Here is a 14,649-nt window from a genome sequence, read left to right as displayed (position 1 = left end):
TGTATTCTTTAATGTTTGGCTGTTTTGTGTATCCTAGCCATAAGCATCACAGTTTTCAGAAATCTTTTAAAATTTATTAAACCTACCAAATTGTTATGGTATTTGTTTGTCAATAAAATAAGTCTTAATATATGAAGCACATAATATGCACAAGAAAAAATTTAGAAAATGTAAATGTAGGAGGCCAAAAACGTACTTCTCCAAATGTGTTGAACCCAAACCAAGAGAAATATCCAAGAAATGACGCCAAGATGCTTCTGAGAAAAGAAGAGAAAGCAGTGCCCTCTGCTGGTAAAGTTCTGAGCAAGTCACAATTCCAAGGGCTCTTAACATCTTCTCTGTTACTTTTCCAATGCCTGGCACCTGAAAAAGAGTGTCACTGTGTTGGAAACAACTTCCCATTTGTAGACCCAGTATCAAGAACAATTTAAACCAAACACAACAGGGCAGCTGACCTAGAAAAGCATTTATCATAAGAAATCTTGATTTTAGAACACAAGGAAGGAACATATATGATTGCATGGTAAATGTCTTGGTATGCCTTACCTTTCTGATGGGCAAATCTTTCAGGAAGTCTATCACTGCTTGTCTGTCAGGAGCAATTCTGTATTGCCCATTAGGTTTATTACGATCACTGCACATTTTTGCTAACATTGTATTTGGTGCTATTCCTTAAAAATAAAGAAAAAACATTTCTAAAAAAATACAGCATCATCTTTCATTTTGTTCAAAATTTAAAAGCACAAGAATAGCCTACACATTTGGCAAAGCCTAAACATAAGCAACAGAACAACAATAACAACATTTGTTCCAAATATGCAAAAACATTTTGTAATAGACCTGTGAGAATATAAATGCCTGTGGTAGACTAAACATAACTGATTACAGTTACAGGAAAAAGTGTACCTGCTGTTTTAAGACATTCAGGGTAACAAAGATTGTGAGGGGTTAAATAATGTTTAACATAAGATATATGATTGAATGATTTGATGATGGCAGTCATGATAGAGACAAAAGCAAATGCTTAGAACAGCAGTTCTAAGGAACTCTTCATAAGAAGATATTTCTTCTTTGTATTTCAGCAAAAGACTACATTAATTTTGACAAAATTTACTATACTTAAGTCTTCTGTGCTCTACCACTGCTATATAGTCACTCAGAAATACATCTATGTTTCAATAACATGTGAGGATCATGATAGATTGATCTTTTTTATGTAGGTAAGTGTTCTTACAAATGATCTCCGGACATGCTTTAGAAAGAAAAATACAATTATTATGTGCTACAGCCCTAGCACTCTAAATTTTCATTTTCTCACTGATTTAATGTATCATGCAAAATGGTAGAAGTAATTCTATTGATTATCAATGTATTCTCAAATAGCCTTCTAACTTTCCTTTTTTGGGCTTAAAATCTCTGGTGCACTTCAAAAAGCTGTGTCTGTTTTCCAAACACTAGCTTATCCTTAGGAAGACAAGCTTTCAGGAGAACAAAATTATTACTTTGCTACCATTTGTGCAATAACATATATGAGGGGGCAGGGTGTTCTGTGCAGCTCCTTCCTAAAGCTGTTACTTTACCTCCACTTACATTCAACAGTTCCCTGGCCTTCCCCATCAGATTCATGAAGTTCAGCACTCCATGATGCCTCACTGATCTGGTTCACAAAGCAGTTATGATGGCATCCAAACTAAGTCTAGGAACATAAACTGTTTCTAGTGACCTCTCTGAGAGCTAGCTTTTCAATGAAATTTGGTATTGCCTTAAGCAACAGCCAGTGTGGAGAACTGTTAGCAATTCTTAACATTATTACAGAGAGTTACTATTATTCATATGTGTCTGAATACCTGCACTAGCAGTCAGTTGCGTTTTCTGCTCAATCCTAAAGCGAATTTCCTTCACAACTTCCTCTGCAGAAGTTCCAAAGACAACTGAATTTTCCACTGATTTATGTCCTTGTTCAGGGTGGTCATCTGTAAGAGGTGTGCTGTCTTCAAACAGTACTGGTGAAGAAGAGTATCCATCTTCATTTGATTTGGCAGATCTCTTTGTATCATCTTTATCTACATTAGAAAGAAGTACAAACAATCCATCCATATAAAACATGAATTCTGTTGAATCTTTTCTAGAGTGGCTGAAGAGAGCTCATTAGAAGGTACTTTTTCTTCTGTTTGACAAAGAAATGTAATTATTTAGCCAAAACAACTGCATCACTTTTTTTTTTTTTGAAGAAAGTAAAGTCACAAATGCTTTATTCTTGATATGATTTCAGTTTGACTGAGGTTGAAACAATTATCTATAAGACTGGACATAACTTCCAGAAAAGCAACAAGGCTCAATAGTCTGTTGCTGGAGCAGCAGAAAACCAGAAAAATGTTGGCAGTATTTTTTTTTCCGTATCAGAGGGAAGACCAGATGCTCCCTTGTATGTGTCAATAAAAATCTTTTGCAGAAGTTTTTTTAATATTCTCCAAATAAAATTAGGGTTCTGGAATATCTGGTTCCAGAACTACCAGTCTGATGATAGTTTTAGATTGCAGTCTAGTTTCGACTACAGTCATCATAAAACAAGTTATGTCAGCAGCCTTTCATATGATTCTACAAACTTTATATTCTGACTGCTTGGTTGTATTTCAGAAGAACAAGGATGTCGGAGAAGTATGAAGAGGCACATGACTACACATCAGTGACACTTACTTTTTAAAGTCTACACCAGTTTGTTTCTTTCTAATCAATTAATGCCTTTCAGTAGTGCTGTATCATTCATTGATTATACTCTTAAAGACTACTTAGATAATTTTCTGGTTTGTGCATCAATCAACCATTTACATGACTCCTTTTTTATTTATTCTTGATTGCTTATACATCTGTGGATGTGGTTCCAACTCCACCATTTAGAGCCAAAAAAAATCCAGTCATATCTTAAACACTACTGAACTCCTGCAGTGCTCATTACTTTACACATGTTTAGTCTTATAATCATGTAACCAAAGCTTACGCACATTGTCTTTGAGGACAATTTCTCATGTTTCAGGATTCACTATAGTATTTTAGAAAAAATCTTTGCGAAATACAAATAACCTTTAGAACAGAACATTTCTCAATTATTACAATTTATTTGCAAAATTATCATGTTGAATTGTAAACGAAAAGTACAAGCCTAAAACACGAAATCTGGTTAACTAAACCTAGTAAACCCTTATCACACATTTTACTTAAGTTAAAAAAAAAATCCTCCAATTCTAAATAATCATCAGCAGATCTTTTACGCTTGGCTGAGCAGCAGAGAAAGTTAATCTGTAAACTAAGAAACTGGATATAGAGAGTACGTGGGAGGGCAATTATACAAGGATTTAAGTATTTACATTTCCAATGGGTGCATTTTATCTGAGGCTTACGTAACAGACACTCGTGTGTCTGTTACCCCCTGCTCCCAAACCCTGGTAACAAAATGCATTTAGCATAACTTGCCCCATTTTATCAGGCAAGAGGCCATCCTCTGTGACCCAGCAGGTCACATTTCCATTTGTTTTCTCCTCATTACCAGGCCCTGAAGATCCTGTGCACCTGTGCACCAGAGGAACCAAACAGACTGCACCTTCCCCTCCCTACTGGGCTCAAAGGCCCTGGGCACCATGCTGGTTCCTCCTTTCCTCGCTGGCCTTGGAGGCACATGCCCAGCCAGGTGGTGTCTGTGAGCCCTCCACAGGACAGGGGAGCATAACAGTACCCTGAGCTCTGACTGTAAAACCAAGCAGCTACAAGTCCTGAGGAGGAACCTGGAGCAGAACTGTTGCTGAACAGTGAGACCAGGACCCACCTCTTACTCCTGTCCAGGGACCCCTTCATCAGCTTCCTTCACTCTTGTATTCTCTTACGTGATTTTTTTATTTTAGAGACTGTTAAGACTGTTAAATTGATACAGCAGACAATATAGTAAGATATGACCCAACCTACAGAGGTCCCAGGTGACCAGAAATTGTAAGTTGCATTATAAATTCTGTATTACACTACTTACAGACTGTACTACACTGATTCTGCTTGTAGGAGTCCTGAGCTATTCTAATAATAAATCCTGTGCTCATCATAATTTCCTGTTAAGAAAATAAAGATTAAATTGTAAGCACAATTTAGTGCCATCATCATTCTGCCAAGGATCCCAAAAAGAAACTGCCCCCTCAGTGCCATGTGACCATGTGAAAAGACAGTAATTTGCTTACCTTTTTCTGTAGTGCTTTCTGTGCTTAAAAAGAATCTTCTCTTATCTTCAGGCCAGTTCAGTCTTTCCTCTAAGTGCTCTGTTATATTCAGGTAAGCTTCATCTAGGCCCATAGGCATAAAACCAGGATCATATTCAGTCAATATTTCTCTAACCTTGGCAAACATATAGTGAAAGTTAAAGCTTTGTTGCTGTAAGAGCAGATCTTGACACACAATTATCAGGTGAACAAATATACTCTGAAACTTAAAAAAAACCCAATTAATATTAAAGATACTTATAGAACAAATTATTTATTATTTTGGAAAATTATAGTACTGCTTCTCACAAATATCAAGATATCAACAATAAGAAAGAACTAAACAGATTGTGAGCAGAGGTCATTAAGACCAGTGTATAAGGAATTCACAGGCACTAAGTTCACAGACATGGCAGTAACTACTTGAAAAAAAACTGTAGGGATCTAGGAATTCAGCAGAGCACATAAGCTGATGGACCTTTCCGTGGACTGTGTATCAAGACATAGCATATGCAAAGTTTAAAAAAAACCCAAAACCCAAACACCGAAGTTTTAAATTAAATTCAACCTAAAGTTATAGCAAATCTTTAAAAGCACTGGTTAATGCCATAGGCAAAAATAGTTAGAAAAATCTTTATTGCTAAGTGCATCTTCCCAAAAGGTTACACAATCAACTAAATGGTCAAAAATAGAAATTATACCTTTTCCTCTGTTCTTCCCCGTCTTTTTTTTTTTTTTAATTAAAAAGAAAATTTGACTGTGTCATGTTTTCTCTACTATAAATAAATAAATCTTGGCGTAACTTCATTGAAGTCAGGAGACTTGTTCCACAGACTAGTTTGATTTAAGACCTACAAAAGATCTTTCTCCTCTTTTTTTAACGTTTTTTTAACAGGGTTTTGGGTATCTTAAGGATTTTCTCCTCCCACTAAGTAAAATTATTTCTGTTAAAACATAGTGTGATTATTTTTCTCCTTAACTTTTTGCTTTTTATTTTAAGTCCCTTCTTTTAAAACAAAAGAACCTGCATTTAGAACTCACTAATGCTCTTTGTTTCTCTCCAGAAATAAGCTTTCAAAATTATAGCTATGCAATACAGGAAGTTATCTCCATGCTTAAAATGTACTTTCAGCATCCTAATAACTATGTAATTGGTTTTGAGTATTTGTACATATATGTGTCTGTGTCTTTATACTGCTCCATTGCTCTTAAGTTTTAATAATAAGGCTCAAGTGGTATTAACAGTTTCCACTACACTTTTGAAAATCTCCATCAGCATCACTACTGACTTCATTAAAATCACAAGACAGCTGAATCTGACACTTTCACATCTCCTTGGCCAAAAGCACTGATGCTTTGTTCATCTTACACTCAAAGCCACATCATTGAAGAGTTTAATATTTATATATTATTCATACATTATTATTCAATATTTCATATTACCTAGAACATCAGTAAAGTACACTGACTTTCAGTTAGTACTTTTCAGTCAGTACCCTGACTAAGTACACTGACTTTCAGTTAGAAAGCATGTTCAGACTTACCTCTTTACTCACTTTGCCGTATTTTTCAAAGTTTAATGGTACTATAGTGAGATGTGGACATAGCTTTTTAGCAATAAATCCAGGCATGGCTGCACGTACACCAAATCTTCTAGCATGGTAATTTGAGGTGGACTTAAGAGAGATTAAATAAGTTTAGTGTTCAGTAATCAATTTTTTCTTGAAGTTTAGTGTTACATCATCAAGTTCTAAGCCCGTATGTCCCTGCAAAAAAGACTAGTGAGGCTGAGATTTGATTTGGCATTCCCCCCCCTCTCTCTCCCCCTTCCCATCCCTTTCAACTTTCCAGACTAGACTTTTTACTGAAAAATAAAATCCAGTTTACAGGGTCAAGTCTAAGAGGAAATGTTACATATATTATTTTTTCCGCACTCATAAAAATTCTCTATGTAAGAGTGCCATCATATTAGGTTATTTTTTTATGGTTTATTAGGCTTTAGAGTAAGGTACCTTGAAGGTAATTTTAAAGTAACTGATCTCTTCTTTAGCTTCACATTTGGCCTTACCAACATACTCATTGACCCCACTGCTATAGGCTTTTCCTTCAGCTCTGGATTGTCTCTCATTTCCACAGCTGCATAGAAGGCATCCATGTCAATGTGTACAATTGTATTGCTGAGATTACGGCTCCGTTCCAGTTCTATCACCAATTTGTCCACCTGAGCAGAAAAAAAATAATTAAAAAACTATTTGCCTGGCACGAGTGTGGGATAAAAAATGCATCATCTAAATCAGACAGAAACAAAAATTTTTAAGACTATTAAATATGCAGATATATCTCCTGTTGTACAGCGATAGAGGTTAAAAGGTTAGAGGTTAAAGAATTTTCAACACTCCTGAATTACGCTACCACACTCCAGGAAATTGTCCCAGGCAGGTGAAGAGAACACCAATCACCCACACTGCAGATCCATCTATCTTGCCTTGTCAGAAATAAAGTCTCAAACAACCAGGGTCATGTAATGATAAGAAAGCTACCACTAATCCCTTCAGAAAATTCCTCAAAATCTGCTGCAGGAACCCAGTTAATGCTGAATTTTTAGCAAAACTACCAGGTGAATTTTAAAGAAAAGCCTAGACACAGAAAGTGTGTTTTATTCCATGAGATAAGGATGTATCATCTACTAGTAGGCTGTGGCCAGTACTGCATCAGCTTCATAGTGCTGCAAGGCAGAGGTCAAGCACAGAGATCTCTCCATGAAATACTTGAATCATGCTTAATTTGCTTGTATTCTTCTACCAAAAGACTTGCAGAACATGTGCTTGTTTCTGAAATATCTTTCAGCTGTGAATGTGGCATGAACTGTGACTGTCAAAAGAAAGCATGGGCACATTATTTGACAGGTGAATTTCAAGGGCTACTCATTTAAGACAGTTGGCAGTATCACACATCATTCTAGAAACAAGAGAAAATATGTTAAAATAAAAAAGAGCTATCAAATTATTATTATTTAACCACAATAAAGACTATGCTAAACTCTTCTTACACAAAAAAAAGGCTGCTACGGCAAAAAAACAACAAACTGGCATAATAAAGCTCAAGAAACAAAAAGTTTCACTTTGCTAGCAAGCATAAATACACATATTTGTGACACTAAGGTACTACTACAGAAACGTCTCTGTTCTGCAGCAGGTCTATGGTCCAGGAAAGGAGGGTTTATGTGGAATCTGCACGGTTACTTGAAGAAAGTTTCTCACTTTTTGCCCTCAATAGAGATGCTTAATAAAAAACATAAAAACCTTATCCAACAACCCATCTTCAGAGCTGAAGACACTTAAACCATGGCAAGTCGCCATCAATGTTCTAACTAAACTGCTGAGTAATGATTTACACAGTCTTTTCTTCATTTTGTTCCAAGTTGATTGAGGGATAAAAGGCTAGAACAGGGCCTCAAACTAGGTTATTCCATACAGAAGAACTCAGTTTGTTCCCTAAGGCCTAGGAAACTGGCTTAGACAAATTAAAAGCAAAATGGGAAAGTCATTCAAATAACAAGAAGAAAAAAGAGGGAAATCTGCAGTAATTTCATTACAAATTCAGCCAGGGTTTGGATCACACTATTATCATTGAAAGAATCTTTATTTTAAATTATACTTCAGAGATAATTTTCAGCTTAGTCTCAGAAAGAAATTAATTATAACTGGCAATTGCTCTAGTTATGCAACTGTTTTATCACATTTATAACAAACTTCTTGCTTGTTCTACTGCATGTTATTTCTAATGTGATGTATCTAACTGATCAGCTAACGTGCAAAAAAAGAATACAGTAGTATTACATTAAACTAATTAGAAATACAAAAAAATAACTTCCACAAAACCAACTCACACAAGTCATATGCCAAAAAAAAGCACACACAGAGATATACTTGCAAAACTCTGGACACCTCCAAACATTTCCTTAGTAAGATAAGTAAAGTTACAGAGCTTCTCCTTAGAGGCAAGCAAGCTTGAAAAGTATTTAAAAGCAGTTTTCTATTTTTCCTTGAAAAGAAAGAGATACTCTAATGGTGTTTTTCTATTTCTAAGATAGATATAAAACACACTAAGAAGTTCAAATTATAGTTAAAATTTAACTTTCCTTGTACTGACTTTAAGTCAATTTAAGGAGTAATTTTGTCAACGTTAAGACAGAAAAAATATTCAAATATCTTTTTTATTAGTAAAACCACCTGACAAGATGAACAAACAGAGACAGCATTTTAAGACAGTAACTATGTACAGAATCAAGATCTAGGATAAAACCTACATGGATAAAAAAAGAACCTGATCTCTTATGATAGAGTGACCTGCTTACTGGACAAGGGAAGGGCTGTGGATGTTCTCTACCTTGACTTTAGCAAGGCTTTTGACACATTTTCCCACAGCATTCTCCTGGAGAAGCTGGCTGCCCATGGCTTGGATGTGCACACCCTTCACTGGAAAAAAACTCTGGCCAGATCCAAAGAGGTGTGGCCAATGGAGTTAAATCCAGCTGGCACCCAGCCACAGGTGGTGTCTCCCAGGGCTCAGTGCTGGGGCTCTCCTGTTTAACAACTTTTCTGATGATTTGGATGAGGGGACAGAGTGCACCCTCACTAAGTTTCCGGACAACAGCAACCTGGGTGGAAGCATCCATCTGCCTGAGGGTAGGGAGGCTCTGCAAAGGGATCTCCACAGGCTTGATCAATGGGCTGAGGCCAACTGTGTGAGTTTCAACAGTGTCAGATGTTGGGTCCTGCACTTGGACCACAACAACCCCCAGCAGCCCTACAGGCTTGGGGAGGAGTGGCTGGAAAGCTGCCCAGCAGAGAGGGACCAGAAGGTGATGACTGACAGCTGAGCATGAGCCAAAAGTGTGGCCAAGAAGGCAAACAGCATCCTGGCCTGTATCAGTAATTGTGCAAGCAGCAGGGCCAGGGAGGTGATCTTACCTTTGTAAGCTCAGCCTTGGTGAGGCTGCAGCTCAAGTACTGTGTGCAGTTTTGGGCAACACAGTGTGGGAAGGACATTGAGGTGCTGGAGAGGGTGCAGAGAAGGGCAACCAGGCTGATGAGGGGTCTGGAGAACAGGTCTTATGATGGGAAGCTGAAGGAGATGGGGCTGTTCAGCATGGAGAAGAGGAAGCTGAGGAGAGGAGTCCTCATTGCTCTCTACAGGTGCCTGAAAGGAGGTTTTAATAAGGCAGGTGTTGGCCTTTTCTCCAGTGATCAGCAATAGGACAAGAAGAAATGGGTTCAAGTTGTGCCAGGGGAGGTTCAGATTAGATATAAGAAAATCTTCTTCACTGAAAGAGTGGTGAAGCATTGGAACAGGTTGCCCAGGAAGGTGGTAGAGTTGCCTCCCCTGGGTTTAGTCAAAAAATGAGTAGATGTGGAGCTTCAGGACATGATTTAGTGGTGAAGGTGGTGTAGGGCTGCTGTTTGGACTTGAAAGGTCCTTTCCAACTATGATGATTGCATGACTTCAAAGCAAGCAGCAGTTTGCAAATCTGGTAGCAGCTGGATATTTTTAGAGCATTATATTAGCTACTGCTGAATTTCAAGCTGTAGGTTGTTAGGATAATCTAACTCTATTACAGAAAGGTTTTCAAAAATTTAGAATGATACTGTACAGCATATAATTTTCCTTTAAAGACAACATTGACATTCACTGGGAAAACTTCAAACTACTCTCCCATTTCAAAGTATTAAAAAAAACAAACAATAAAATACAAAGAAGTATTTGCACAGGGAAAGGGCAGTTTTAAGAAGATTTACATGTACTTTCTAATCTCTGGTATCCACAAAATCAGTGGTAATAAGCGCCCTTTTGTAAAGGCAGCTTTCCACAGGAAACTGTAAGGATATAAGAAATAGCTTTACAAATTCCTTGGCATACACATATGCTATAGGGGTGAGAAAGATAGTGTTATGTTGCAGATTCCACATTTTATATTGCTTATATTACTGGGATTTTGTAAAAAAAAAATCCAGTAAATGGGGATTTATTTATTTGTTTGTTTTTCTATTACAGCACTTCCATCAACTGCCAGTTTAGGAAGCTGTAGCTGAGCCTCTAAACATCCTACAAACACAGCTTGATTTGTAATGAGAACTTGCAGCATTCACAGAAATAGATACAAGGGTACTTTTATAATTCTAGAGCACTCTTCAGTTAAAAATTTTAGGAAACAAGTTATCTCATGGTATATCAGAATGCGGTACTTAAAAGAAGATTTAAAGAACTAGGTAGACACAAACAATGGAGAAGGAAAGAAGATAATGAGAGCTGACTATATCCATGTCTGAAAACCTAAAGAAGCTGATTAAGCCAAAACCACCACATATTAAGAAAACAAAATAGGACAAACAACACTTGCAAAGTTAGATGTTTGAGGTAATGGCCTGGGGAAGGATAGGTGGCAGGAAAGTGACAGGGAGAGGCATTTAGAAGTCACAGACATATGTCATTAGACATAGACAGATAAAGACTAGTGGGACCAGGAGTCTGAGGACTTCAATGGGAACTCTGAGGGCAAACACAAGAACTGGTTTGGAAAGAAGACTGACAGTTATCTGGAGATGTGAGAAAAGAAAAGGAGAATTCAGGACAGGATAAATGAAAAAAAAGGAGAGAGCAGAAGGGCCAGAATTTGTGATCAGGATAGGAGAGCAAAAACAATAAGGAAGCAGAGCTTGTCAGTATACAGAGAATGGAATTAAAATCCAAGATTTTGAGATTTTTTTATAGTAGCAAAGACGTAAGATTAGCAAAAATAGTGTGTATGCCATCTCCCTCTAATGGCAGTTCTCAAGCAGTACAGTGGCTGACTTAACAGTGACTTCATTGGAAATAAAGACAACTATTTGCGTAGGTGGCATACAGAATTCAAACACAGGGTTTAAAACTTGGGTGCCAATAAGATCCATGTGAATGAATCTCTCTCTTTTTTAAGCTTCTTTTTGCTGCTATTGAAAGCAATCATACCAAACCTTAAAAGAAAGTAACATGTAAGATAAAAAAAACAAGTTCAGAAAGAGACGGTATGAGTAGTCAAAGCAATTAAAATTTAGTGGCTTTCACTATATGCATCACATATCTTGAATTATATAGCCATACACAGGATCTCTGTCACTCATGTAATTTGTTTTGTAAGAAAGACAAAAATTAAAATTAAAATTAAAAGGTCTGTGTTAAAGAATGGATGGAAATGGAAGTGTTTTTTCATAATTAAGTGACTTTAGAGCTACCCCAGAAAACTGAAAGAAAAAAACAACAAGCAGAGACATGACTGATCCATTCTAAAGATTAGCTGAAAAAAGCTGAGGCATACAGGCTTATAACAAAATTTTCAGCTGTTCTCAGTAATTGCAAGATTTCTGAGAACAAATGTGAGACACTGGCATCTAATTTACAGAAGTAATCCCCAAATCTGCAATGAACAAAAGAAGATTGAACACCAAAGCTCAGGACCTATAATCCTCCCAACGGCCTTCAAAATTAATGGATGTGTTTAATCTTCATGTGCTTCAGCTCCTCATCTACAAAACAACAAATGTCACTCAACTTTGCAGCAGTACTGCAAAAATAATTTAAAGAATTCACACTATGTGGTGTACAACAGAGAAAAGCCTATGAGGATGTCAGTAATTGTGCATTCATAGCTGGATTAGACTAGTGTACAACAAATAAAGCTTGGGGTCACCACAACAATGAGGACAACAGTAAATATTGAATAATTGCCCACCCAGTGAAGACAGTGAAGCAGGAATTATGTTAGGGAAAAACAGCAAGCAATCATGTAATTAAAGACTGAATCAGAGTACAAATTAAAAATTAAAGGAATTAAGCCTCAACAAACAACTTTAATTCTGTTGAACCCACAATTGTTAAGTGTGCAACCTTGATGCTGGTTGGTTTTTTTAAACAACCTTTCATACACAGCAATACTTTGGTTACTATTATCTGTCACTAGCATTTCAGAAGAGAAGTAGCCTCTTTGCCTTTTTTGTTCAGGACACTTGTATTTATTGCGACTGTTTCCCATGACAATTTTTTTTCATTAATTAACATATGCCTTATGGCATAAATTCTATCCAGAAAAGTTGACAACTGTGATCCTCTTCATCCCATTGCAGTCAATTGAGCATAAACACACATATATTATAAAAAACATCAAGTAAACTGTGGGCTGATATGATACTTATTGACAAGGTATCTAACAAAACAATAATCTCATCCCTTTAAACTGATCAGGCTTAAAAGAACAGAAATTTCTTTCCTTCATTTTACTGATTTAGAGAATATTTTGGCCAGATTTTCCAATCTAGTCTTGTAGCAGGTTTTTACTAGGATTACATTATCAAAGCACTGTGCACTCTTACTTGCATACCTAGCATCAAAACAGTATTTAATACTGTGCCTATCATCAGAATTTAACACAACTAGAACACACCAAAATATTTATTTTCCGCCATTTGCTCCAACAAGTGTTTAGAAGATTAGTACCTGCAGCTGTGCTTTCAAGAGCTGTTGTGTTGTAATTTTCTCCTTTAGCTGCATCATTTTTTCAATACGTTGGTTAACTTGTTGATCTTTCTTTAGCTCATTTTCATAAAATCTAGAACCCTGGAAGAAAATTGAAGTTGGTTTTTTTTTTGCTTTTCTATAAACAAAAACATTTCATCTGTAAATACAGAAAACATAAATTACAGTAATAATTTCTAATGCATTGGATTTTCATATAGATGATACATAAGAGACCCATTGTGCTTTACATCTCTCTCCTCAAATGACACAAACGTTGCTCTTTTTGTCAGATCCATAAACTCAGACCAGTATAAAGCAGGTAAATGTTATTTTATTTTTTATGATACCTCCAACATACGAAGTATAAAACGCTAGAAGAATTTGATTTATACATTTAATCTACATGGAGATAAATAATGACATTGTAAAAGTCAAATCCACTTATAACACTGAGTATTCATTGACCATTTTATCTTGAAGAACACTGCAGAATTAGAAGCTTTTTGGAAGAGGATGATGAAAAGCAGATGGGTATTGAAAAGCCCTCTTCCTCTCAAGCATGTAATTGCTCATTCAAGAACAGGAATGAATAAAAGGAGAAATAATGAAAGCATAAAAAGACAATAATCTTGTAGAAAGGGAAATTATATGATACATTTTCTGATTCATAACAAAGAGGGCATACAACGACATAGAGAAGAGGAAAACTCAGAACCAGGAAATGTTTTTCTTGCAACATCTGCTTGGCTTACAAGAGAAATAACATTTGCAAGAAGAGGTAATGCCTTTAATGAACCATCTCATAAAACCTGTAAAAGTGGACACCTTAGATCAAAGCCTCCAACTGCCAAACAATCACTGATGCCAAGAATTCAGCTGTAGTCAAATAAGAATCAAGCATTTATGTAGAAAGCAAAAATATCCACTTTTATAATAATGATAGAAAGTATGAATGCAAGACTGTAATGCATCATGTCTTGTCGCTCAGAAGACATTGCTAGCTAGAAGAACTCAGGGTGTGTCTTCTTTCATTACCAGACATGCATTTCTTTTTTTCTCCCCCCTACAATCAAACATGACCTGTTGAAACTCATTAAAAGACATAAGAATCAAAACACTGGTGGGGGAAGCAACCCAATACTTCAGAATTGCTATTAAGCTGTGGGAGTTTTTACATCTCTTGCAGTATTTCACAGTTCATATGCTAAAAAAAATTGTTGTAATACAATTGTAGATAGTGTTTGTAGGTATAATTTTGAAGATTAAAGAAAAGCTTAAGAAAAAGAACACTGATTTCTCAAGCTCTATCTGCTATTTACATTATTTTACTTTTTTGGCAGAAATATATTCTAGTATATAAATGTTGGTTTATTAGTTTTGAAAGCCCATTTTAAAGTTCTTTCTGTTCCACACCAAGAAATGAAACAGTCATAAATCAACAAGGGGCCTGATAACATATAAAGTATAATCAAAGTGAAAATGCAAGCAAAAATAAATTCGTCAAGTAAGAGCTGTCCCACCCCTGTGGTTTACCACAAAGCAATAGCAGTCAACACAGAATGCATGAGCAAAAATCAAGTGCATGAGATAGGGCCACAGCAACACCAAATGAAATACACAGTTGTGCAAGGAAATGTAAGAAAAAACAGAGTTGCTCAAATGCAGAGAAGACTCTCTAGTAACAAGTAAGAGCAGGAATATTTCAATGCTTTGTAGATCTGAGGGGTCCTGTGTATCTTTGGATACAAGTGCTGGCCACTTGAATACTGAGAAGACAGTCAAGGTAGGCAGTAAGCACAAAGAAATCCCAGTGAAAATACCAGAAAAAGCTGATTACATCAAATTCATCAGTTACAGGAAA

The 14,649-nt window shown here is 36.4% G+C and overlaps 1 protein-coding gene across 3 annotated transcripts in view; it reads right to left on the bottom strand.

Moving 5' to 3' along the window:
• Nucleotides 1–14,649, bottom strand: part of POLK (DNA polymerase kappa) — a 41,517-nt gene that overhangs the window by 15,951 nt on the left and 10,917 nt on the right. For all 3 annotated transcript variants that reach the window (XM_030466687.1, XM_030466686.1, XM_030466688.1), the window contains 7 exons: nt 12,768–12,887; nt 6,307–6,459; nt 5,783–5,914; nt 4,221–4,374; nt 1,848–2,063; nt 547–671; nt 197–363 (listed from right to left, as the gene is read on the bottom strand). In XM_030466687.1, the coding sequence (XP_030322547.1) occupies nt 197–363; nt 547–671; nt 1,848–2,063; nt 4,221–4,374; nt 5,783–5,914; nt 6,307–6,459; nt 12,768–12,887 (1,067 nt within the window). The remainder of the gene's footprint in view (nt 1–196; nt 364–546; nt 672–1,847; nt 2,064–4,220; nt 4,375–5,782; nt 5,915–6,306; nt 6,460–12,767; nt 12,888–14,649) is intronic.

Source organism: Calypte anna, chromosome Z (assembly GCF_003957555.1).
Source record: "Calypte anna isolate BGI_N300 chromosome Z, bCalAnn1_v1.p, whole genome shotgun sequence".
In the NCBI taxonomy this organism is placed as follows: domain Eukaryota; kingdom Metazoa; phylum Chordata; class Aves; order Apodiformes; family Trochilidae; genus Calypte; species Calypte anna.
Note: the sequence above shows the minus strand (reverse complement) of the source record. Positions and strands in the feature narration are given on the sequence as shown.